The sequence below is a fragment of the Thalassophryne amazonica genome, chromosome 11 (genome assembly GCF_902500255.1).
Source record: "Thalassophryne amazonica chromosome 11, fThaAma1.1, whole genome shotgun sequence".
Lineage (NCBI taxonomy): Eukaryota > Metazoa > Chordata > Actinopteri > Batrachoidiformes > Batrachoididae > Thalassophryne > Thalassophryne amazonica.
Genome location: NC_047113.1, coordinates 108,060,888 through 108,087,447, shown reverse-complemented (window position 1 = coordinate 108,087,447; position 26,560 = coordinate 108,060,888). Strand labels below are relative to the sequence as shown.

The window sequence follows — 26,560 nt, the reverse complement described above, 5'->3', positions numbered from 1 at the left end:
ATGGCCTTGCCTTACAATATAAAGCGCCTTGGGGCAACTGTTTGTTGTGATTTGGCGCTATATAAATAAAATTGATGATGATGATGATGATGTCCTTAGCAATGCGTAGCATCATGGGCAGAGCGGAGAATCAGATACTCAAATGAGTTATATTTGTAACTCCCAACAGCTAATAAACTAAACCTAGATTTATAAATTGAATCAACACCCAAGCCTTGCTTTGCATCATGTGACTAAAGGTGTATGCCGGTGGGCAGGCCTCATTTAAGGGGAGGAGAGCTGTAGGTTTAAGCCAGGTTTCACATAACCCAATCATGTCTAAGTGATGATCCATAATTAGATCATTAATCAACAATAATTTTGAGGACAGTGATCTTATGTTAATGAGACCCAGTCTAAGGACCTCAGTGGGGTTGACAGTTGGAGTCTTTGGGTTTAGGGGTGGTTCCAGAGTAGCATAAGATTGCCTGGAAGTAGGTTTAGGTTTGAGACATTCCACCCGCGTTGTAGGTCGCAGACACAAGATCTTTGATATTGCTGGAACAACCACTGGGCCATCCTCAATTTCAACATCATCCAATGTAGTAATGGGTATTAAGTTTGCAAAGCATATCCCTCTATGATTTTTATGGACACGTCTACAGAAACAGGCCACAGTCTGAACTTTTTGTATTTCCTTCCCTGGCAGATAAACTTCACTATCACCATATCACCACACACCAGCACTGCCCGTGGAGGAAGCATCTGCATCTCTGCTCCACAGCAGCACTCACAGACCAGCTTCTGGACTGTATGAAAACATTCAGCTTGGCGAATGAAGTCAAACTAAATGCTAACATTATAAAAACTAAGCAAACGATTTAAAAAAAACGTCAAGAACGACAGCAAAAGAAAATACAGACCAATTGTTTTTGGCGGCATTAGTTCAAAGTTTTTGACTGCTTAAAAATTGTGATGAAGCGCCAGCTGCAGGAACGAAGCTGTGTGAAGGTTAAACGATGCCAACGAACGTCCGTGAAAGTCCAGATTTCTTGTTTCATTTGGGCTTCGTTGCCCTTCATTAGTGCTGTGTGACCAGGCCATAAAACACACATTTGAACCATTTTGACCTGTTCACCTTCAAAGTCCACAAAAACACTTTCCGTAGACAGCCTCAAGGGGTTGTTACTTTCCATGATGTCATCAAAGTCCAGTTTTCTGAGAGGCTGATGTTTCTGAGTGTTTATCAGGTTCAGTTCCTCATGTTCAGGACTTCACTTCTCAGGACCAAAAATCAATCACAGTCCATCAATATTTCCATCATTCTTCGTTGATTTTGAAGAGTCAGCTCATTTGACGTTTTATTGACTTGTGAAATGCACTTTACGTTTAGCATCAAGTGTAGCTTCCGAGTACTGTTGTTGTGGGGGGGTGCAGCCACATATGTCTGGGTCTAATGTGGAGGAAAGACTCGGTCTGTGTCCGAGTGTCGGCCTCGTCACATGAAGAAAAATCACGGCCCTCAAGAAAGATTTAACCTGCAAGTGCTTGAGCTTAAATAGTTGATAGTTCAACATTTGTGTATTTTTGGTCAAACTGTGGTCTGGACCAGCCAGAATTCACGCTGTGTGATTTTTAGAAGGTGGGTGGTGATGGGGTTACTTAGGAAGAAATTTTTGTTGTTGTTGAAAAACTGAGACTGATGCTGGACGCCGAGAAGGAGCCCAAAGTTTGGTGACAAAACAACAGAACGCGACTGAAGTTAGTGAGCAAAATCTAACAGGTTCCAACGAGACAAAGGAACCAGGCCCACACAAACTCAAAGAACTCACTGATATTAGGAACATTAGTATGTTGCTAACAATGTGAAATAATTAAACTGGTCTTTGTGATTGTCACACAAAGTTTATGTCAAGATTTTCAAATAGTTTGTTGTCACAGTAAACGTGTGTTTTTGGTTAAAAATGCAGTCCATAACTTATTCTCACGGCCCGATTGTTGAATGTTTTTCACTTTCCAGCCCTTTCTCGTCTTGTTTAGCCTTTATATCAGCCTGCCAGTGTTTGACCTTGTTTTGCCCTTGACCTCGTACTTGTCTTTGCCTCTGAGTACCACCACGCTGTGTTTTTTTTTATCTCAGCCTGTTTTTTGGACCAAGCCTCAGCCACACATCTATCTGTACCTTTGCCTTCGCTAGACCACCTGTGTACGAATCCCTGCCTGTTTTACGATTAAACCTAATTCTAACAGCACCTGCAGTGAGAGTTTGCATTTGTGTCCTGCTCTGTTTGTGCCACGCCTGACAGAGCTGCTGAGCTCTGAAATGACATGCGCAGTGGAGGCAGGGCGGACCATTTGCTCTGTGACACCGGATTGTGGATTTAGCGGATGTTTGATTTTAGCATTGACAACCCTTTTGATCTATATTTTGTATTACATTTCAGCTTATGAAAGTCACTTCTAACAGGACTTTGACCTTGAAAAGGTCAAACTCATATTCTTTTATTCAGATTCATATTCTTTGTTGTCGTAACCAGTACAACAAAATGTAAGGTGCAAAATATAAACCTGAGTAAACCCCACACAGACTCGAAAGGTCTTAAAAGACAATGAACATAAAAGTATGTAGTAGCAAAATAGATTGTATATAAAAAAGAGAAAAGTATGTACAAAACTGGATATTTCAGTGGCCGTGGATATTGCGCAAACAAATATTTCCCTCATTCCAAGTGTGTCATGTGACCTGGCTGTTTGGTTCCATTCAAAGCTCTAAGAGCAGTTGGGTAGAAACTGTTTTTCAGTCTATTTGTTCTTGATTTAATGGTCCTGTACCATCTGTCTGATGGCAGCAGCTCAAATAGAGAGTGTCCAGGGTGGGACGAGTCCTTTAGGATGATGTTGGCTCTCCTGAGACAGTCAGAGCCATGAAGGTCCCCCAGTGTGGGTAGAGGGCACCCAGTTATCTTCTCTGGAACTCTTTCCTGTTTGCCCCCATGCAGCTGGTAAACCACATCCAGAGGCAGTATGTGAGGATGCTCCTCATGGCAAGAGTGGGGAAAAAGACACCAGACATCTCTGGTTGATGTTCATTTTCCTGAGGATTCTTAGAAAGTGGAGTCTTTGCTGTGCCTTCTTTACCAAGTGTGTGGTGTATCTGTCCCAGGTCGGTTTCTCCTCTATGTGGACTCCCAGGAAACAGAAGTCCCTGACCCTTCACACACAGATCCCCCCACCCGCCCATGAGCCCGTGGAATTGGAAACTAGTGTTGGTGGAGGTTTGCACTCTACGAGCGTGGTGCTCTAGTTCCACATTTTATGTTACAGTTTTATTCCAAAATGGGGTAAATTCATTATTACCTGAAAATTGTACACACAACACCCCATAATGACAACATGAAAAAAGTGTTGTTTTTTTATTTTGCAAATGTATTAAAAATAAAAAACCTAAGAAATCACATGTCCATAAGTATTCACAGTCTTTGCTCAATACCTTGTTGATTCACCTTTGGCAGCAATTCCAGCCTCAAGTCTTCTTGACTATGATGCCACAAGCTTGGTGCACCTATCTTTGGGCAGTTTGGTCCATTCCTCTTTGCAGCACCTCTCAAGCTCCATCAGGTTGGATGGGGAGCGTCGGTGCACAGACATTTTCAGATCTCTCCAGAGATGTTCAGTCAGATTCAGGTCTGTGCTCTGGCTGGACCACTCAAGGACATTCACAAAGTTATCTTGAAGCCACTCCTTTGATATCTTGGCTGTGTGTTTAGGGTCATTGTCCTGCTGAAAGATGAACCGTCGCCCCAGTCTGAGGTCAAGAGCTCTCTGGAGCAGGTTTTCATCCAGGATGTCTCTGTACATTGCTGCATTCATCTTTCCCTCCTTCCTGACTAGTCTCTCAGTTCCTGCTGCTGAAAAACATCCCCACAGCATGATGCTGCCACCACCATGCTTCCAGGCACCATCCCTACAGGACGCCAAAGAGTTCAATCTTTGTCTCATCAGACCAGAGAATTTTGTTTCTCCTGGTCTGAGAGTCCTTCAGGTACCTTTTGTCAAACTCCAGGTGGGCTGCCATGTGTCTTTTACTAAGGAGTGGCTTCTGTCTGGAGACTCTACCATACAGGCCTGATTGGTGGATTGCTGCAAAGATGGTTGTCCTTCTGGAAGGTTCTACTCTCTCCACAGAGGAATGCTGGAGCTCTGACAGAGTGACCATCAGGTTCTTGGTCACCTCCCTGATTAAGGTCCTTCTCCCCCAATCGCTCAGTTTAGACAGACGGCCAGCTCTAGGAAGAGTCCTGGTGGATCTGAACTTCTTCCATTTACAGATGATGGAGGCCACTGTGCTCATTGGGACCTTCAAAGCGCAGAAATGTTTCTGTGCCCTTCCCCAGATTTGTGTCTTGGTACAATCCTGTCTCAGAGGTCTACAGACAATTCCTGTGACTTCATGCTTGGTTTGTGCTCTGACTGTCAACTGTGGGACTTTTTTCCACTTCATGTCCAATCAACTGAATTTATCCCAGGTGGACTCCAATTAAGCTGTAGAAACATCTCAAGGATGATCAGTGAAAACAGGAGGGACCTGAGCTCAAAATCATACAAAAGAAAAAATGTTTTCACATTGTCATTATGGGGTGTTGTGTAGAATTTTGAAGGGAAAAAAAAAGAAATTCATCCATTTTGGAATAAGGCTGTAACATAACAGGTGTAAACGGTGAAGCTCTGTGAATACTCTCTGGATGCTCTGTATCTTCACAAAAGCTTTACTGCCAACAATATGTGATACACACAGAGACCTCCTCTGTTGGCTCCGTGGCTCTGATTCAGTGAGCTCTGTCACACAGCTGTCGTTTAAATTTAATAGGCAAAAAAGAAAAAACCTCAAGTCTTTTGTTGTTGCTGCTGAGAGCCAAGTCTGTCATGGCTAAACTTTGATCTGGCTACAGCGTCCTGACAATAATGGTACAAGTCGACAAAACTTGTCTTTATGTCATTGTGCCTTCAAAGTGACATTCCTTTTCTCCACGTTCACTGTCATCAGATTTACATGTTCCTCCATCTGCATGCAGGGGACTCGTGCTGAATTTACCTCCCACGCTGCACTTTTAATATCTTTTATCCATGAGATCACAATCGTCATAAAGTGATTGAATCGTGTGTGTGTGTCCAGGATGGTGGCGGTGTGTTTGGGGAGGTTAATGAAGATGGGGAGATGACTGGGGACTCCGTGTCTTACATCTACCCTGATGGCTGCACGGCTCTCTATGGAACCTTTGTCGATGGAGAACTCATTGAAGCTCAACTTGCTAACCTTGTTTTCGATGAAACTGGCACTGCGCATTTTGAAATGATACCTAACGGTAAGTAACAGTGTCAGTTTGTGCGGTATTTAGGTAGTTGTACTTTCAGGAGGATGTTTTTGGCTGCTTTTCCGCCTCAAGAAATTATTCATTGTTTTTTATAGAATTTAGAAAAAGTGTTTGGTCTGCTATGGTGTTTTTAATTAAACATTATGACATACACATCATGTACTAAGTGTGTATTCTGTCCAGGGTTGGGGCGACTAGTGAAAATTATTAGTCGACTAGTCAGGTACAGTTAGTCACTGACTAGTCGACTAGTGAAAATCATTAGTTGACGAGTCGGGTATAGGCGTGTGAATCTCATCACTGATAACGATTCAACATGCATCTCAATACACTATCAGCGATATTATACATACATACCCCTGTTCCTGATTCGATGAGATTTGATATGTATTTGATGGTAATTCAATTCCTCACAATGCGGTATGATGCAATACGATTAGGGATGGGTATTGATAAGATTTTATCTATCTGTGGCATTTTCAATTCTGCTTATCAATCCGATTCTTCTTCGATTCCCTGTTTACCTCCTGTGAATTTTCTGTGTACTAAAAGTAGGCTTTACAGGTTTTCTATGTCAACAACACTTTGAGTCTTAAAATAAATAAATATGAAGTTGTTACTGGATCCTTGATCTCTGGACATAAATAGAAATCAATAAAGTCTGTACATGGTCACAGGATCCTTGATGTACATGATGGATCCTTGATCTCTGGACATAAATAGAAATCAATAAAGTCTGTACATGGTCACTGGATCCTTGATGTACATGATGGATCCTTGATCTCTGGACATAAATAGAAATCAATAAAGTCTGTACATGGTCACTGGATCCATAATGTACATGATGGATCCTTGCTCTCTGGACATAAATAGAAATCAATAAAGTCTGTACATGGTCACTGGATCCATAATGTACATGATGGATCCTTGATCTCTGGACATAAATAGAAATCAATAAAGTCTGTACATGGTCACTGGATCCATAATGTACATGATGGATCCTTGCTCTCTGGACATAAATAGAAATCAATAAAGTCTGTACATGGTCACTGGATCCATAATGTACATGATGGATCCTTGATCTCTGGACATAAATAGAAATCAATAAAGTCTGTACATGGTCACTGGATCCATAATGTACATGATGGATCCTTGCTCTCTGGACATAAATAGAAATCAATAAAGTCTGTACATGGTCACTGGATCCATAATGTACATGATGGATCCTTGATCTCTGGACATAAATAGAAATCAATAAAGTCTGTACATGGTCACTGGATCCATAATGTACATGATGGATCCTTGATCTCTGGACATAAATAGAAATCAATAAAGTCTGTACATGGTCACTGGATCCATAATGTACATGATGGATCCTTGATCTCTGGACATAAATAGAAATCAATAAAGTCTGTACATGGTCACTGGATCCATAATGTACATGATGGATCCTTGATCTCTGGACATAAATAGAAATCAATAAAGTCTGTACATGGTCACTGGATCCATGATGTACATGATGGATCCTTGATCTCTGGACATAAATAGAAATCAATAAAGTCTGTACATGGTCACTGGATCCATAATGTACATGATGGATCCTTGATCTCTGGACATAAATAGAAATCAATAAAGTCTGTACATGGTCACTGGATCCATAATGTACATGATGGATCCTTGCTCTCTGGACATAAATAGAAATCAATAAAGTCTGTACATGGTCACTGGATCCATAATGTACATGATGGATCCTTGATCTCTGGACATAAATAGAAATCAATAAAGTCTGTACATGGTCACTGGATCCATAATGTACATGATGGATCCTTGATCTCTGGACATAAATAGAAATCAATAAAGTCTGTACATGGTCACTGGATCCATGATGTACATGATGGATCCTTGATCTCTGGACATAAATAGAAATCAATAAAGTCTGTACATGGTCACTGGATCCATAATGTACATGATGGATCCTTGATCTCTGGACATAAATAGAAATCAATAAAGTCTGTACATGGTCACTGGATCCATAATGTACATGATGGATCCTTGCTCTCTGGACATAAATAGAAATCAATAAAGTCTGTACATGGTCACTGGATCCATAATGTACATGATGGATCCTTGATCTCTGGACATAAATAGAAATCAATAAAGTCTGTACATGGTCACTGGATCCATAATGTACATGATGGATCCTTGATCTCTGGACATAAATAGAAATCAATAAAGTCTGTACATGGTCACTGGATCCTACATGATGGAACCTTGATCTCTGGACAGAACTCCTTCTTGCCTCAGGCAAAATGGGCTAAAGAAAGAGATGTAACAGACACTAAAAAGTCAAAAATTGTAAAACACTCTTGAAAAGGATAAACTATTGCTGCGTGGTCACTGAACAAAGGTTTTGTTGCAAATAGCCAATGGGGTCACAAGAAACATACCGAGAATAAAAGATGCAAATTAAAGCCCTTTTCACACCAGGCTTAATTGGAATTGCGTTATGGTGCGTATCTAGTAGACTGGAATGGCTGTGTAACTTGCGTGCAGGGGAAACAAAAACAACCCCTTGTGGGCATGGTGGGAGGAGCTTGGCTCCATGACGCTGTTTTTACAGACTGCCTGGACATGCAGATGGATTTGATACATTGGAAAAAGTCAGAATACATTATTTCCAGGAGTTAAGGGACTTTATTTAACAGGCCACAACCATCAGAGAACTCAAGAACGTGAAAGCGTAGCAGAGCTGCAGCAGGCAATCATGCGTGCGATGCATCTGGGAGGATTGGATGGTGGTCATGTCCTCTCACTGGTGATCAGCCTGTGAGCAGGAGTTAATGCACTTTATTTAATGTGCCACAATGATGAGAGAACTTGAGGAGGTAAACGAAGCTGCAGCCAGCAGTCACATACGCAATCTGTCCATGAGGAGTGGACAGTGGACCTCTCACTGGTCATACGTCCGTGAGCGGGAGTTCATGGACTTTATTTAATGTTTCACAGTAATGAGAGAAGAAGCTGCACTCCTCCATGAGGAGTGGACGTGGACGTGGACATGTCCTCTTGCTGGAGATCTGTCCATAGGAGTTCATAAACGTGGAAGCTTGGCTGCCTCTTCTTCTTCTGTGGTTTTGAAGCTTCACTGCCAGCAAAGTCCAGTGGGATGAATAAAATCTATGAATGCAGGCTTGTACTGATTAAAAGAAAAACCTAAAAGGATTTTTCACCCTGGCATAGGATTGTGTACAATTGCAGTAGATTTAAGCCTCGGTCCCACCGAGTGAAGAAGGAGTGAAGAAGGAGCCACGCACCCTGTTTTTTTTGTTTCGTGAGCTATCGTGGCAGTATAGTGGCTCAGATGTTCAAAATTTAGCAACAACAGCGTGGCGCAGTTTGTGTTCGAGTTACTGCTAAGGCTTAGAGGCATTTGCGTGGTGCTTACGAGTCTGCTAAAAGTCCATTATCCGTGCGCCTGGCACCTTCGCAGGACCTGAGAGGCTATTTTTGGAGCGGCTCCTCCTCTTGCGCACACAATTGCACCTGCTCTGTGCGCTGGACTCTATATATTTTGTAGTGGATTAATCATTTTCTGCCAAACCTTGGATGTTGAAAACACTTCTAATCACTTCTGGCATCACAGAGGACTGTTTCATCTGGACACTTTTTTTTCCTCTCTTTCCTGCTCCATGTGGGATGTATTTTGAACAGCTTAAGGTAATTATTTTTAATGTTTTTTTATAGCTTGATAAAACAGTTCCTACCTGTAAAAGTATGTATGTTGATATCTGTTGTATGTAAAAGTATGTTAATTTAATATCTTGTTAATGGATCACATGAGCTCCGCTGTGTGTGCGCACTGAGGCAGGACCTGAGAGGCTATTTTTGGAGCGGCTTTTGCGCACACAATTATACTGGCTCTGTGCGCTGGACTCTATATAAAATAATTATTTTGTAGCGGATTAACCATTTTCTGTCAAACCTTGGATGCCGAAAATACCTCTAATCACTTCTGGAATTAATGTATCACATGAGCTCCGCTGTGTGTGCGCACTGAGGCAGTGACTCATCATCACGCTTCAAACAAGCATTTATGCAGAACGCCAGCTCACAAAAGAGTGATATTTCAGGCAATATTGGACGAACACAAAGTTAAAATTTGGGTGACTGCGTGAAAGTGGATGTGTGTTTAAAGCCATGAAAGATAATAACTCCAGTGGAGCAGCTAAGAGCAGGAGCTGTGCGGCAACACAGGTGGAGAGCGCGCAAAAGACCGATTTTGAAGACAACACAAAGTTAAAAGTTGTATCATGGTGACTTGTAAGCTGTGGAAGAAACAAAGAAATACATATATAGAAAATGATCCACATGTGTATATAATAAAACGGCCACCTCATTCTGTATGCAGAACGGCACCGCGCGCAAAAGAGTGCTTTTGCAGAAATAAACGGATGAACACAAAGTCAAAAGTGGATTCACGTTGTAAAAATGATTGTGCTTAAAGCCAGGGAAAAAATAAAGCCAGCAAGCCACGGATGGAAAGGAAGCCACTTAGAAAGAGCAGAGAGGCGGCTGTCCATGAAAGGACAACAGCAGCGCGCGCGCAAAAGAGCGCTTTTGCAGAAATAAACGGACTAACACAAAGTTAAAGTGGATTCACGTTGTAAAAATGATTGTGCTTAAAGCCAGGGAAAAAATAAAGCCAGCAAGCCACGGATGGAAAGGAAGCCAGAAAGAGCAGAGAGGCGGCTGTCCATGAAAGGACAACAGCAGCGTGCGCGCAAAAGAGCAATTTTGCAGAAATAAACGGACAAACATAAAGTTTTGTGTGTTTAAAGCCGCAAAAAAAAAAAAAAGCCAGAGAGCTGCGGAGCCAGCGAGGAGCACAGAGGCGGCTCTCCAGGAACCCGTGGTTCAGGTCTAGCTGGTCTGGTGCATTACAGGTGGACAGCAGCCTGGCGCACAGCGCACAACTGCGGAACTGTGATGGAGTGTCTATTTTTGGACTGCGTTTAAAAAGAAGGGCCATACAGCGGCTCATTGTCATGTAGATTTACACATGGCGGCTCAGTGTCGTGTAGATTGCATAGGCTGCATAGTCAGTATGCTGCGTTACACAACTCCAAGTTGGCCCGGTGTGAAAGGGCTTTAACTGCAAAAGTCTTGAGAATAACTAAACATGACTAGCGTGTTGTCCGTGGGGATCCATGGGCTCTAGATTGGGTCATGTTCATAAAATAGTTAGCTGACATTTTTCAAGTGTGGCAATAAATTTATCAAAGTTTCTATAGGGAGTTGGAATGGTGTGTGAGTCCAGAATGTTTTTAGAACCTTAGACCTCAAAATACCTCAGACCTTCTTGTTATCATATACACATTATTATTATTATTATTATTAGTAGTAGTAGTAGTATTTTATTTTTACTTCTGTTTTGTCATTTGATTTTTAAATGGACCACAATGGAAATAAGTGTTTTCTCTTTCTTGTGTCATCCATTTTTTTTTTTTTACATATTTACAATTATATTATGTACTTACATTGAACTTACTAAATAAAAACACACACACTCACTTTTTAATACATAGATGATTTACTGCCCCCTGTTGGAATGGTGCGTGACTCCAGAGTGTAAATATTAATGTCCATTGTTCAGTGTTGTTAGCTAATATATGTAGCTTCTCTAAAAATGCGAATTGTATCAACGTTCGGTTTTGGCGCCATTCATCCTTGACCATACATACCATAAATACATAAATGTACCAAACTGCAAATGTCAGCTCTCCCCAGTTTGTGCGTGATCATAAGTGTGTGCACCCATAGCTTTTTTGTCTTTCTGCAATCTGCTGTAAGCAGGTGCTTTTAATTTGACAAAAGAGAAAATGGTGAAAGACATTAAAAGCATTGCATATTTCATGCATGGTACCAGCATGAGACTAAACTCACTCATGGTGACAGCAACATAAAACTTAACTAAACTGACTAAACCAATTCAGCTACAAATCAATAACAATGCTGTTAAACTAACATGATCCACAGTAATAACATTTAACCCTGTGGGGCCGACGCCGTCGTATATGACGGCTGAGACCAAGCTTTACTAAATTATAAAGAACTTTTTAATGATATGAGATAGAAACTTACTCTTTTTTTGCTGATAAGTTAACTCCGCAGACTTTTGAGCCAGCTAGCCACCATCTTTGTACTCCTCATAGAAGCTGTGTGATGACGTGCACAATGTGAGTGTCCAATCAGAATTGGTTCACTGTCACATGGTTTTCCAACATCCAATCATAGGGCAGATTTACCTCATGATAAACCAAAGATTGTTTTTAGGAGTGATGTGTTAGTAGTTGGCGGTTTGAATAGCCCCCTGTCTGCTAGCTCCAATGCACCCTGCACCATTACGCACAGCGATCAGTAAAAGTGAGCAGACGGAGCGGACGGAGGGCCTCTGATGACAATCTCACGTGCTCAAACAAAGTGTGTGTGAGTATCAGGATTGCTTGATGAGTTTTCCTGTGAATGTTACTGTATAAGCCTGTGGCAAACTCTCTCGCTCCGGCATAAAGCACTGTTTACCAGATCAGTGGAGCGAGGGGGAGGGGCTGCTCCTCAAACTGAATGAGACTCGAAGTGTGAATGTTGCTTTCACAGTGCAGCCACAGTCAACACACACAGTCAACTTCATAATAGAAGTTTGTGATGTGACCTTTGTGTAATAGCAGACAGAAATTGCTTTGAGATGAAGACAAACACAATGCACAGACCATTTTGTATATATTGTTCAAAATGTGCATTTGTGCTTATTGTTTGAACCTTTTTGTTGTACAGTCTTTCACACAAGACCTCAAATTACCTTTATAAAGTGTCAAAACAGTTTATTATAGTTTGCTTTGTGTTTCGAATAAATTGAGTGACTCTTGCTTGCCTCTACTGGTGGTTGGCTCTCACTGCGGTATTGTATCACTTCCTGTTCCGGAGCACAGCGGTGTTTTTCTGTATCTGTTAGCTGTTTAATCTGCGCAGTTAGATTGATCTAGTTATCTAGATTACGATTTGTTTCCCAGTGTAATCTTTATGTGCCTTAACTAAAGCACTCCTTCTGCTGAATTACCTCTAAATTATTTACACATTATTCACTTTGCGTGTTTTTAGGAATCCGCTAGCTTAGCGTAGCTACTAGCTCTTAGCCGATTTAGCATGGCGGCTTCTCCTGTCTCTCCCGCACTTTTCTGCTCTGGGTGTGAAATGTTTAGTTATTCCTCGGCCTCCTTTAGCAGTAACGGTACTTGTAATAAGTGTAGCTTATTCGTAGCTTTGGAGGCCAGGCTGGGCGAATTGGAGACTCCGCTCCGCACCGTGGAAAATTCTACAGCTAGCCAGGCCCCTGTAGTCGGTGCGGACCAAGGTAGCTTAGCCGCCGTTAGTTACCCCCTGGCAGATCCCGAGCAGCCGGGAAAGCAGGCTGACTGGGTGACTGTGAGGAGGAAGCGTAGCCCTAAACAGAAGCCCCGTGTACACCGCCAACCCGTTCAAATCTCTAACCGTTTTTCCCCACTCGGCGACACACCCGCCGAGGATCAAACTCTGGTTATTGGCGACTCTGTTTTGCGAAATGTGAAGTTAGCGACACCAGCAACCATAGTCAATTGTCTTCCGGGGGCCAGAGCAGGCGACATTGAAGGAAATTTGAAACTGCTGGCTAAGGCTAAGCGTAAATTTGGTAAGATTGTAATTCACGTCGGCAGTAATGACACCCGGTTACGCCAATCGGAGGTCACTAAAATTAACATTGAATCGGTGTGTAACTTTGCAAAAACAATGTCGGACTCTGTAGTTTTCTCTGGGCCCCTCCCCAATCAGACCGGGAGTGACATGTTTAGCCGCATGTTCTCGTTGAATTGCTGGCTGTCTGAGTGGTGTCCAAAAAATGAGGTGGGCTTCATAGATAATTGGCAAAGCTTCTGGGGAAAATCTGGTCTTGTTAGGAGAGACGGCATCCATCCCACTTTGGATGGAGCAGCTCTCATTTCTAGAAATCTGGCCAATTTTCTTAAATCCTCCAAACCGTGACTATCCAGGGTTGGGACCAGGAAGCAGAGTTGTAGTCTTACACACCTCTCTGCAGCTTCTCTCCCCCTGCCATCCCCTCATTACCCCATCCCCGTAGAGACGGTGCCTGCTCCCAGACTACCAATAACCAGCAAAAATCTATTTAAGCATAAAAATTCAAAAAGAAAAAATAATATAGCACCTTCAACTGCACCACAGACTAAAACAGTTAAATGTGGTCTATTAAACATTAGGTCTCTCTCTTCTAAGTCCCTGTTGGTAAATGATATAATAATTGATCAACATATTGATTTATTCTGCCTTACAGAAACCTGGTTACAGCAGGATGAATATGTTAGTTTAAATGAGTCAACACCCCCGAGTCACACTAACTGTCAGAATGCTCGTAGCACGGGCCGGGGCGGAGGATTAGCAGCAATCTTCCATTCCAGCTTATTAATGAATCAAAAACCCAGACAGAGCTTTAATTCATTTGAAAGCTTGACTCTTAGTCTTGTCCATCCAAATTGGAAGTCCCAAAACCCAGTTTTATTTGTTATGATCTATCGTCCACTTGGTCATTACTGTGAGTTTTGTCTGACTTAGTGCTTAGCTCAGATAAGATCATTATAGTGGGCGATTTTAACATCCACACAGATGCTGAGAATGACAGCCTCAACACTGCATTTAATCTATTATTAGACTCTATTGGCTTTGCTCAAAAAGTAAATGAGTCCACCCACCACTTTAATCATATCTTAGATCTTGTTCTGACTTATGGTATGGAAATAGAAGACTTAACAGTATTCCCTGAAAACTCCCTTCTGTCTGATCATTTCTTAATAACATTTACATTTACTCTGATGGACTACCCAGCAGTGGGGAATAAGTTTCATTACACTAGAAGTCTTTCAGAAAGCGCTGTAACTAGGTTTAAGGATATGATTCCTTCTTTATGTTCTCTAATGCCATATACCAACACAGTGCAGAGTAGCTACCTAAACTCTGTAAGTGAGATAGAGTATCTCGTCAATAGTTTTACATCCTCATTGAAGACAACTTTGGATGCTGTAGCTCCTCTGAAAAAGAGAGCTTTAAATCAGAAGTGTCTGACTCCGTGGTATAACTCACAAACTCGTAGCTTAAAGCAGATAACCCGTAAGTTGGAGAGGAAATGGCGTCTCACTAATTTAGAAGATCTTCACTTAGCCTGGAAAAGGAGTCTGTTGCTCTATAAAAAAGCCCTCCGTAAAGCTAGGACATCTTTCTACTCATCACTAATTGAAGAAAATAAGAACAACCCCAGGTTTCTTTTCAGCACTGTAGCCAGGCTGACAAAGAGTCAGAGCTCTATTGAGCTGAGTATTCCATTAACTTTAACTAGTAATGACTTCATGACTTTCTTTGCTAACAAAATTTTAACTATTAGAGAAAAAATTACTCATAACCATCCCAAAGACGTATCGTTATCTTTGGCTGCTTTCAGTGATGCCGGTATTTGGTTAGACTCTTTCTCTCCGATTGTTCTGTCTGAGTTATTTTCATTAGTTACTTCATCCAAACCATCAACATGTTTATTAGACCCCATTCCTACCAGGCTGCTCAAGGAAGCCCTACCATTATTTAATGCTTCGATCTTAAATATGATCAATCTATCTTTGTTAGTTGGCTATGTACCACAGGCTTTTAAGGTGGCAGTAATTAAACCATTACTTAAAAAGTCATCACTTGACCCAGCTATCTTAGCTAATTATAGGCCAATCTCCAACCTTCCTTTTCTCTCAAAAATTCTTGAAAGGGTAGTTGTAAAACAGCTAACTGATCATCTGCAGAGGAATGGTCTATTTGAAGAGTTTCAGTCAGGTTTTAGAATTCATCATAGTACAGAAACAGCATTAGTGAAGGTTACAAATGATCTTCTTATGGCTTCGGACAGTGGACTTATCTCTGTGCTTGTTCTGTTGGACCTCAGTGCTGCTTTTGATACTGTTGACCATAAAATTTTATTACAGAGGTTAGAGCATGTCATAGGTATTAAAGGCACTGCGCTGCGGTGGTTTGAATCATATTTGTCTAATAGATTACAATTTGTTCATGTAAATGGGGAATCTTCTTCACAGACTAAAGTTAATTATGGAGTTCCACAAGGTTCTGTGCTAGGACCAATTTTATTCACTTTATACATGCTTCCCTTAGGCAGTATTATTAGACGGTATTGCTTAAATTTTCATTGTTACGCAGATGATACCCAGCTTTATCTATCCATGAAGCCAAAGGACACACACCAATTAGCTAAACTGCAGGATTGTCTTACAGACATAAAGACATGGATGACCTCTAATTTCTTGCTTTTAAACTCAGATAAAACTGAAGTTATTGTACTTGGCCCCACAAATCTTAGAAACATGGTGTCTAACCAGATCCTTACTCTGGATGGCATTACCCTGACCTCTAGTAATACTGTGAGAAATCTTGGAGTCATTTTTGATCAGGATATGTCATTCAAAGCGCATATTAAACAAATATGTAGGACTGCGTTTTTGCATTTACGCAATATCTCTAAAATCAGAAACGTCTTGTCTCAGAGTGATGCTGAAAAACTAATTCATGCATTTATTTCCTCTAGGCTGGACTATTGTAATTCATTATTATCAGGTTGTCCTAAACGTTCCCTAAAAAGCCTTCAGTTAATTCAAAATGCTGCAGCTAGAGTACTGACGGGGACTAGAAGGAGAGAGCATATCTCACCCATATTGGCCTCTCTTCATTGGCTTCCTGTTAATTCTAGAATAGAATTTAAAATTCTTCTTCTTACTTATAAGGTTTTGAATAATCAGGTCCCATCTTATCTTAGGGACCTCGTAGTACCATATCACCCCAATAGAGCGCTTCGCTCTCAGACTGCAGGCTTACTTGTAGTTCCTAGGGTTTGTAAGAGTAGAATGGGAGGCAGAGCCTTCAGCTTTCAATCAATCAATCAATCAACTTTTTTCTTATATAGCGCCAAATCACAACAAACAGTTGCCCCAAGGCGCTTTATATTGTAAGGCAAGGCCATACAATAATTATGAAAAACCCCAACGGTCAAAACGACCCCCTATGAGCAAGCACTTGGCCACAGTGGGAAGGAAAAACTCCATTTTAACAGGAAGAAACCTCCAGCAGAACCAGGCTCAGGGAGGGGCAGTCTTCTGCTGAGACTGGTTGGGGCTGAGGGAAAGAACCAGGAAAAAGACATGCCGAGAAGGGGGGCAGAGATCGATCACTAATGATTAAATGCAGAGTGATGCATACGGAGCAAAAAGAGAAAGGAACCCCCCACAGTCTACGTCTAAAGCAACATAACCAAGGGATGGTCCAGGGTCACCCGATCCAGCCCTAACTATAAGCCTTAGCGAAAAGGAAAGTTTTAAGCCTAATCTTAAAAGTAGAGAGGGTATCTGTCTCCCTGATCTGAATTGGGAGCTGGTTCCACAGGAGAGGAGCCTGAAAGCTGAAGGCTCTGCCTCCCATTCTACTCTTACAAACCCTAGGAACCACAAGTAAGCCCGCAGTCTGAGAGCGAAGCGCTCTAATGGGGTAATATGGTACTACGAGGTCCCTAAGATAAGATGGGACCTGATTATTCAAAACCTTATAAGTAAGAAGAAGAATTTTAAATTCTATTCTAGAATTAACAGGAAGCCAATGAAGAGAGGCCAACACGGGTGAGATATGCTCTCTCCTGCTAGTCCCCGTCAGTACTCTAGCTGCAGCATTCTGAACCAACTGAAGGCTTTTTAGGGAACTTTTAGGACAACCTGATAATAATGAATTACAATAGTCCAGCCTAGAGGAAATAAATGCATGAATTAGTTTTTCAGCATCACTCTGAGACAAGACCTTTCTGATTTTAGAGATACTGCGTAAATGCAAAAAGGCAGTCCTACATATTTGTTTAATATGCGCTTTGAATGACATATCCTGATCAAAAATGACTCCAAGATTTCTCACAGTATTACTAGAGATCAGGGAAATGCCATCCAGAGTAACGATCTGGTTAGACACCATGCTTCTAAGATTTGTGGGGCCAAGTACAATAACTTCAGTTTTATCTGAGTTTAAAAGCAGGAAATTAGAGGTCATCCATGTCTTTATGTCTGTAAGACAATCCTGCAGTTTAGCTAATTGGTGTGTATCCTCTGGCTTCATGGATAGATAAAGCTGGGTATCATCTGCGTAACAATGAAAATTTAAGCAATACCGTCTAATAATACTGCCCAAGGGAAGCATGTACAAAGTGAACAAAATTGGTCCTAGCACAGAACCTTGTGGAACTCCATAATTAACTTCAGTCTGTGAAGAAGATTCCCCATTTACATGAACAAACTGTAATCTATTAGACAAATATGATTCAAACCACCGCAGCGCAGTGCCCTTAATACCTATGACATGCTCTAATCTCTGTAATAAAATTTTATGGTCAACAGTATCAAAAGCAGCACTGAGGTCCAACAGAACAAGCACAGAGATAAGTCCACTGTCCGAAGCCATAAGAAGATCATTTGTAACCTTCACTAATGCTGTTTCTGTACTATGATGAATTCTAAAACCTGACTGAAACTCTTCAAATAGACCATTCCTCTGCAGGTGATCAGTTAGCTGTTTTACAACTACCCTCTCAAGAATCTTTGAGAGAAAAGGAAGGTTGGAGATTGGCCTATAATTAGCTAAGATAGCTGGGTCAAGTGATGGCTTTTTAAGTAATGGTTTAATTACTGCCACCTTAAAGGCCTGTGGTACATAACCAACTAACAAAGATAGATTGATCATATTTAAGATTGAAGCATTAAATAATGGTAGGACTTCCTTGAGCAGCCTGGCAGGAATGGGGTCTAATAAACATGTTGATGGTTTGGATGAAGTAACTAATGAAAATAACTCAGACAGAACAATCGGAGAGAAAGAGTCTTACCAAATACCGGCATCACTGAAAGCAGCCAAAGATAACGATACATCTTTGGGATGGTTATGAGTATTTTTTTCTCTAATAGTCAAAATTTTGTTAGCAAAGAAAGTCATGAAGTCATTACTAGTTAAAGTTAATGGAATACTCAGCTCAATAGAGCTCTGACTCTTTGTCAGCCTGGCTACAGTGCTGAAAAGAAACCTGGGGTTGTTCTTATTTTCTTCAATTAGTGATGAGTAGAAAGATGTCCTAGCTTTACGGAGGGCTTTTTTATAGAGCAACAAACTCTTTTTCCAGGCTAAGTGAAGATCTTCTAAATTAGTGAGACGCCATTTCCTCTCCAACTTACGGGTTATCTGCTTTAAGCTACGAGTTTGTGAGTTATACCACGGAGTCAGACACTTCTGATTTAAAGCTCTCTTTTTCAGAGGAGCTACAGCATCCAAAGTTGTCTTCAATGAGGATGTAAAACTATTGACGAGATACTCTAACTCCCTTACAGAGTTTAGGTAGCTACTCTGCTCTGTGTTGGTATATGACATTAGAGAACATAAAGAAGGAATCATATCCTTAAACCTAGTTACAGCGCTTTCTGAAAGACTTCTAGTGTAATGAAACTTATTCCCCACTGCAGGGTAGTCCAACAGGGTAAATGTAAATGTTATTAAAAATGATCAGACAGAAGGGAGTTTTCAGGGAATACTGTTAAGTCTTCTATTTCCATACCATAAGTCAGAACAAGATCTAAGATATGATTAAAGTGGTGGGTGGACTCATTTACTTTTTGAGCAAAGCCGATAGAGTCTAATAATAGATTAAATGCAGTGTTGAGGCTGTCATTCTCAGCATCTGTGTGGATGTTAAAATCGCCCACTATAATTATCTTATCTGAGCTAAGCACTAAGTCAGACAAAAGGTCTGAAAATTCACAGAGAAACTCACAGTAACGACCAGGTGGACGATAGATAATAACAAATAAAACTGGTTTTTGGGACTTCCAATTTGGATGGACAAGACTAAGAGACAAGCTTTCAAATGAATTAAAGCTCTGTCTAGGTTTTTGATCAATTAATAGGCTGGAATGGAAGATTGCTGCTAATCCTCCACCCCGGCCCGTGCTACGAGCATTCTGACAGTTAGTGTAAACTTTCAGGCTCCTCTCCTCTCCTAACCAGCTCCCAATTCAGATCAGGGAGACAGACACCCTCTCTACTTTTAAGATTAGGCTTAAAACTTTCCTTTTCGCTAAGGCTTATAGTTAGGGCTTGGATCAGGTGACCCTGAACCATCCCTTAGTTATGCTGCTATAGACGTAGACTGCTGGGGGGTTCCCATGATGCACTGTTTCTTTCTCTTTTTGCTCTGTATGCACCACTCTGCATTTAATCATTAGTGATCGATGTCTGCTCCCCTCCACAGCATGTCTTTTTCCTTGTTCTCTCCCTCAGCCCCAACCAGTCCCAGCAGAAGACTGCCCCTCCCTGAGCCTGGTTCTGCTGGAGGTTTCTTCCTGTTAAAAGGGAGTTTTTCCTTCCCACTGTAGCCAAGTGCTTGCTCACAGGGGGTCGTTTTGACCGTTGGGGTTTTACATAATTATTGTATGGCCTTGCCTTACAATATAAAGCGCCTTGGGGCAACTGTTTGTTGTGATTTGGCGTTATATAAAAAAATTGATTGATTGATTGATTGATGTGTGTGGAAAATTATTTTCCCGCTTTACTTTTTCCTTTCTTATTTCTGATTGTAAACCTTTATTACACTTATAAAACACAACAAAAACATATATATTCTCAAAGTACAGGTTGTCCTGAAAAAAAAGAGACATAAAACATGATTGTGGGCTCCAATAACATGATTGTTAACAGCAATAATAAAACATTTATGCCAGGCGAGTGAACTGCCCAAAAAAATGCCTTCGGACCCCGGAGGGTTAAAACCTCAAATGGTACATGGTAGCACAATGTCCATTGTTTACTGGTTAGCTAAAATTGCGAATTTCTCAAAAAATATTTGTCCTATCAACATTTTGGAGGCTGCCGCACAGAAACCTGACTGTTGACAAATCGGTAAACGGACAGACTCCGTGGAGCTCATGGTAGTTATTGAAAAGACGTGTGACTGTCCATAGTGTAACAGATCATAGCTGATCCATACAGTCTGTTGTTATGAGAGGTGCAAATACTATGAGTTTATCATATTTCTGAGTTGTTTTTTTCTTTTATTTTTTTCGGTGATTTTTGAACTGAACCTATTCACTGAATTTTGCACAAGCTTGTAGAGTTTCAAAAAATTAAGCGGCCGAGGTTCACCATCCATGGGTATCTTCAACAAAGTTCAGGTTTTGTTCACTTTGATCACTGTCCTTTTTTAGGTGTTGTGTACTCGCACGATAAGTCGACGTCTGCATGTATCGCCACGCACACGCTGCTGCCCGACCCTTACGAGAGCCAGAGGTGGGTCAGCTTCACACGTACCTCCTGTCATGACAACCAGGATGTATCAAGAGGAGAAGCGCGTTCAGCTGAGTGTGCGAGTGATGCCGTGGTGTTTCTGTGTTTCAGAGTGTTTGTGGCAGACTCACTGATCAAAGGAGCCGGACAGGGTTTGTTTGCCCAGACGGACGCTGACGCAGACTCCGTCATGGCCTTTTACAACGGTGTGCGCATCACCCACTCAGAGGTAGGACTGCGTTTCTATGTGTTTATTTGCCAGCTTCTGAGGCGTCCCTCTGTCACAGCAGACCTCCCACACCTCCTTCAAATGTCTCCACGGGCATCGAGTCCGTTCATGTAAAGATAAGGTCTCAGTGGGTAATAAAATATGTCTTAAAATGCACAGACATGAGGTGTTTTATTCATGTTTTCTTCTGATATTATGGTTAAAAATATCAAAATAAATGGCAGTATATATTTTTTATAATTCATTTAAAGTCTTTCATAACACTCTGCAGAGCGAGAGAGCGGAACCAACACTTCTTTCTTATATGGAATGCTCAGAGCAGACACACTTTCAACTAGCTGGAAATGGGGGAGGTGTAAATTTAATGAAAAAATTCCTTTTTGAAGAAGATTTTTGAACCATTCGGATTATTCAGACGGCTTTCGGTGACGATGCTATGAGCATCACACAGATTAAGGAGCGGTACAACCGGTTTAAAGACATCCGCACAACGGTGGAGAGCGAGCCGTGCTCCGGTCGGCCATCAACATGCTGAAATGACCAGATCATTTCCAAAGTGAACGCTGTGGTGATGTGGGACCGTCGTGTGACTATCCAAAAATTGTGGAAGAGGTGGACATCAGCACTTTTTCGACACATTCCACTGTGACAGAAGATTTTGCCATGAAAAGAGTGGTGACGAAATTCTTTCCTGAAGCTTCTGATGGTGGAGCCTCTGTGTTGAAGTCTCACAGGACATGTTGTGACATGCCCAGCTCTTCCACAATTTCTCGAATAGTCACACGACTGAAAAGTCACCGAAAGCTGTCTGAATCATCCGAATGGTTTCCACCTGGCTGTTGCCCAGTTTCTGGCAAAATTTGATGCGGCACTGCTCCAGTCGTTCCGCTATTTTCCTTGGAATGAAAAAACGCGGAGCGCATGACACACACCTCACACAAAGGCTGCTTACCAGAAAATGATGCAATCGACAGGCGTGGAAAAGTTCACATGCGCATGAAGGTTCAAGGTTGGCTCATGCAAGCACACGTGATTCAAATCCATCAGGTTTTTGAAAAAAATAAAAAGGTCCGATACTTTTCTAACAGACCTCGTACATATAAGAGTGGAGGAAGTTGCACACAGGTGGACTACATTCTTTCTAGGAGATGCAAGCTAAAGAAATCAGAGACTGTAAGGTGTTGGCAGGAGAGAGTGTCGTTAGACAGCATAGGATGGTTGTTTGTAGGATGACTTTAGAGATAAAGAAGAAGAGCGTGAGAGCTCAACAAAGGATCAGATGATGGAAGCTGAAGGAGCAAGACTGTTGTGTGAAATTTAGCGAGCAGGTGAGAGAAGCACTGGTTGGAGGGGAAGCAGTTTTGGACAACTGGAAAAGTACTGCAGATGTGGTGAGGGAGACAGCTAGGACAGTACTGGGTATGACATCTGGACAGTGGAAGGAAGACAAGGAGACTTGGTGGTGGAATGAAGAGGTCCAGGAAAGCATCAGGAGAAAGAGATTGGCGAAAAAGTTTTGGGATAGTCGGAGAGATGAAGAAAGTAGACAGGAGTACAAGGAGATGTGGCTTAAGGCAAAAAGAGAAGTGGCAAAAGCGAAGGAAAAGGCATATTGTGAGCTGTACAAGAAGTTGAATAGTAAGGAAGGAGAAAAGCACCTGATTGGCCAGACAAAGGGACAGAGCTGGAAAGGATGTGCAGCAGGTTAGGGTGGTAAAAGATGCACATGGTAATGTGTTGACAAGTGAGGAGTGTGTGCTAAGAAGGTGGAGGGAATATTTTGAAAAGCTGATGAATCAAGAAAATGAGCGAGAGAAAAGGCTGGATGATGTGGTGAGAGTAAATCAGGAAGTACAAGAGATTAGTAAGGAAGAAGTGAGGGCTGCTATGAAGAGGATGAAGAGTGGAAAGGTAGTTGGTCCAGATGACATTCCAGTGGAGGTATGGAAATGTCTAGGAGAGATGGCAGTAGAGTTTCTAACCAGATTGTTTAATAAAATCTTGGAAAGTGAGAGGATGCCTGAGGAGTGGAGACAAAGTGTGCTGGTTCCTATTTTCAAGAACAAGGGTGATGTGCAGAGCTGCAGTAACTACAGAGGCATAAAGCTGATCAGCCACAGCATGAAGTTATGGGAAAGAGTAGTAGAAACTAGGCTTAGAAAACAGGTGAAGATCTGTGAGCAGCAAAATGGTTTCATGCTGAGAAAGAGCACTACAGGTGCAGTGTTTGCTCTGAGAATACTGTTGGAGAAGTACAGAGAAGGCCAGAAAGAGTTACATTGTGTGTTTGTGGACTTAGAAAAAGCTTATGATAGGGTGCCAAGAGAAGAGTTGTGGCATTGTATGAGGAAGTCTGGAGTGGCAGAGAAGTATGTTAGGGTAGTGCAGGACATGTACAAGAATAGTGTGACAGCGGTGAGATGTGCAGTAGGAATGACAGACTCATTCAAGGTGGAGGTGGGATTACACCAAAGATCAGCTCTGAGTCCTTTCTTTTTTGCAGTGGTGATGGACAGGTTGACGGATGAGATCAGACAGGAGTCCCCATGGACTATGATGTTTGCAGATGACATTGTGATATGTCGTGAGAGTAGAGAGCAAGTTGAGTCTAGTCTGGAGAGGTGGAGATGTGCTCTGGAGAGAAGCGGAATGAAAGTCAGCAGAAGCAAGACTGAGTCCATGTGTGTGAATGAGAGGGAGCCCAGTGGAATAGTGCAGTTACAAGGAGTAGAAGTGGTGAAAGTAGATGAGTTTAAATATTTGGGGTCAACTGTTCAAAGTAATGGAGAGTGTGGTAGAGAGGTGAAGAAGAGAGTGCAGGCAGGGTGGAGTGGGTGGAGAAAGGTGGCAGGAGTGATTTGTGACCGAAGAATATCAGCAAGAGTGAAGGAGAAAGTTTACAAGACAGTAGTGAGACCAGCTATGTTGTACGGCTTAGAGACAGTGGTACTAACAAAAAGACAGGAGGCAGAGCTGGAGGTGACAGAGCTGAAGATGTTGAGATTCTCTTTTGGAGTGACGAGAATGGACAAGATTAGGAATGAACATATCAGAGGGACAGCTCAGGTGGGACGGTTTGGAGACAAAGTCAGAGAGGCGAGATTGAGATGGTTTGGACATGTGCAGAGGAGGGACCCAGGGTATATAGGGAGAAGGATGCTGAGGATGGAGCCACCAGGCAGGAGGAGAAGAGGGAGGCCAAAGAGGAGGTTTATGGATGTGCTGAGGGAGGACATGCAGGTGGTTGGTGTGACAGAGGAAGAGACAGAGGACAGCGTGAGATGGAAATGATTGATCTGCTGTAGCGCCCCCTAACGGGAACAGCCGAAAGACAAAGAAGAAGATTTGCCAAATCGGCGTAATTACGTGGTCACTTCCAGGTGTTTGTAGTCTTTGTAGCTTCAATCATGCTCAAACATCTTTAATAGTGAGTACAGCTTGAATCTAGTTTGATTGTTGTCCATTGGGATAAAAATTTGAAGCAGAAGCGGCATTTGCTGCGGTCCTGGCCAAGGACGCAGCTTTGCTTTCATTTTGGAGCAGGGTTCCAGGTCTTGCACTTTATAAGACAGCCTGATAGGAGGCAAGCTGGAGTAAGCCGTTACATCCCGTTTTTGCACTTGTACTGGATCGTGGGGCATTCTAATGGAACGGTGTCCTGTGGAATGGGGCTATAAAGCCTTTGACTCTGTACTGATAAAGCTTCTCTGAGCAAAGGTTGAACCTTATGGCATTAAAGGTAACCTTTTACAATGGATCAGCGCCTTTCTTACTGGACACAAGCAAAGAGTATGTGTCAACGCAGCAAAGTCTGAATGGGCTGATGTAAATAGCAGAGTGCCACAGGGTACTGTGCCAGTTCCAGTATTATTTATCAGTGTTGTTAATGACATGCCAAAAGTAGTTTCAAGTCATCTGAGACTATTTGCAGATGACACAACGGTGTATAGTCCAGTTATTCAGCAGTGTGAGTGTAAGTTAAAACAAGATCTTTCCACTTTACAAGAATGGGCAGCAAAGTGGCAGCTATGTTTCCAGCCTAATAAAAGTACAATAATTCCATGTATTAAAGTTCTCTGTCGCTACAACAGATTTCTGTCAAGTGGGCTGCCAAAAAGGCAGGTTTCACGCTGATGCCGTCCTGACACAGAATCAAGGTTGGACGCAAGATATAAAATTTACTGTTTTCAAAAATGTTTCTGGTGTCACGACCACTTGAAGTCTGATTCACGTGGAAAACAGAGTCTCTGTCACCACGACAAAGTCTGTGAAATCAACACAACTTCCAGTGATGTTTCTCACCACAACAGTAGGCTATCAATGGTTTGTTTTTTGTTTCCTGAGTTTCTTCTGTTCATGAAGTGATGCTTGCGTGTTGATTCTGGGTTTTTTGCTGAAAGATGGCTCATCTGCTTTGAAGCCAGTCGCCCAATGATTTTACTGTGAGCAGCCTGGAAATGTCTGAACGACTTAAAATGACAATGAAACAGTTAAATTCTGACACAAGTGGTTCAGGTGTTGCATTGTCTCATTAATCTCTTAGTTCAGTGGAAGCTGTTTCATTCTCACTGATACATGATAAAGCAGCACTGACATGCAGTTTTAAAACTGATTATTTCACTCCATGACATCATCTAGAACCTTGTTTTGAATCTACACAGCTATTTTATTCGACTATTGAACATCAGTTCAAATAAGTTTAATTGAATATTTTTCAGTCAGTTTTCTGTGTATGACTGTGCAGTTTCTAATTTTGTATAATTGTGTCATGAATGGAAAGCTGATGTAATGAAATGAGCACACTTTTCTTCAGCTACCATGACCCTCACTCTAAATATATCAAACTAATGTTAATGTATGTATGTTATATAATATTATTGATTCCAAACGCTCCAATCCATGTTAATACCTTTACATTCCTGCAAAGGTTACGTGAGGCTAGGAACGATGATCAGCTCAAATGACCTTGTGATTCATGCAGGAAATTGAACGTACCATACGATTGGTTTGGTGGTTGATAATTGCATAAAGAAGTGGAGCTCGTTGAGGGACAGATTAATTGAGAAAAAGCCGCTCTTCCCACCAGTGTGACGGAGAACTTTACAAGGGCCATGCGCATGTCCAATCCTATCCAATCCACTTTATTTATAAAGCACATTTAAACAGACTTGAGTCTCCAAAGTGCTGCGCAGCAAAAGCATAAACATGCAAAATAGTATTAATAACAATAATAACAGTAAAATAGATAAGATAAAATAATACATAAATAAATAAAACCATGATAAAACAATAAATTTCAATAAAATAAGACACAAGGACCGTACAACTCACACGGTGTTAAAAGCCAAAGAATAAAAGTGGGCCTTAAGACGGGACATGCTGGGGATTCCCACTAGATCGTTCAGCACCTCCTGACTGCAACTAATCCTTCACATACATATAACGGATTTTATCAATTTTATACATGTAACGGATTTTATCCCTTTTATACATACAGCGGATTTCAATTATAAAGGACAAAATTTGTTGG

The 26,560-nt window shown here is 41.7% G+C and overlaps 1 protein-coding gene across 4 annotated transcripts in view; it reads left to right on the top strand.

Annotated features, from left to right (window-relative positions):
• The window catches only part of setd7 (SET domain containing 7, histone lysine methyltransferase), an 86,972-nt gene that overhangs the window by 34,467 nt on the left and 25,945 nt on the right, over positions 1-26,560 (top strand). For 2 of the 4 annotated variants that reach the window (XM_034181002.1, XM_034181001.1), the window contains exons 4-6: positions 5,153-5,342; positions 20,723-20,804; positions 20,913-21,030. The exons of 1 other annotated variant lie outside the window; for it this stretch is intronic. In XM_034181002.1, the coding sequence (XP_034036893.1) occupies positions 5,153-5,342; positions 20,723-20,804; positions 20,913-21,030 (390 nt within the window). The remainder of the gene's footprint in view (positions 1-5,152; positions 5,343-20,722; positions 20,805-20,912; positions 21,031-26,560) is intronic. One more of the 4 variants, XM_034181004.1, reaches the window with a different exon arrangement.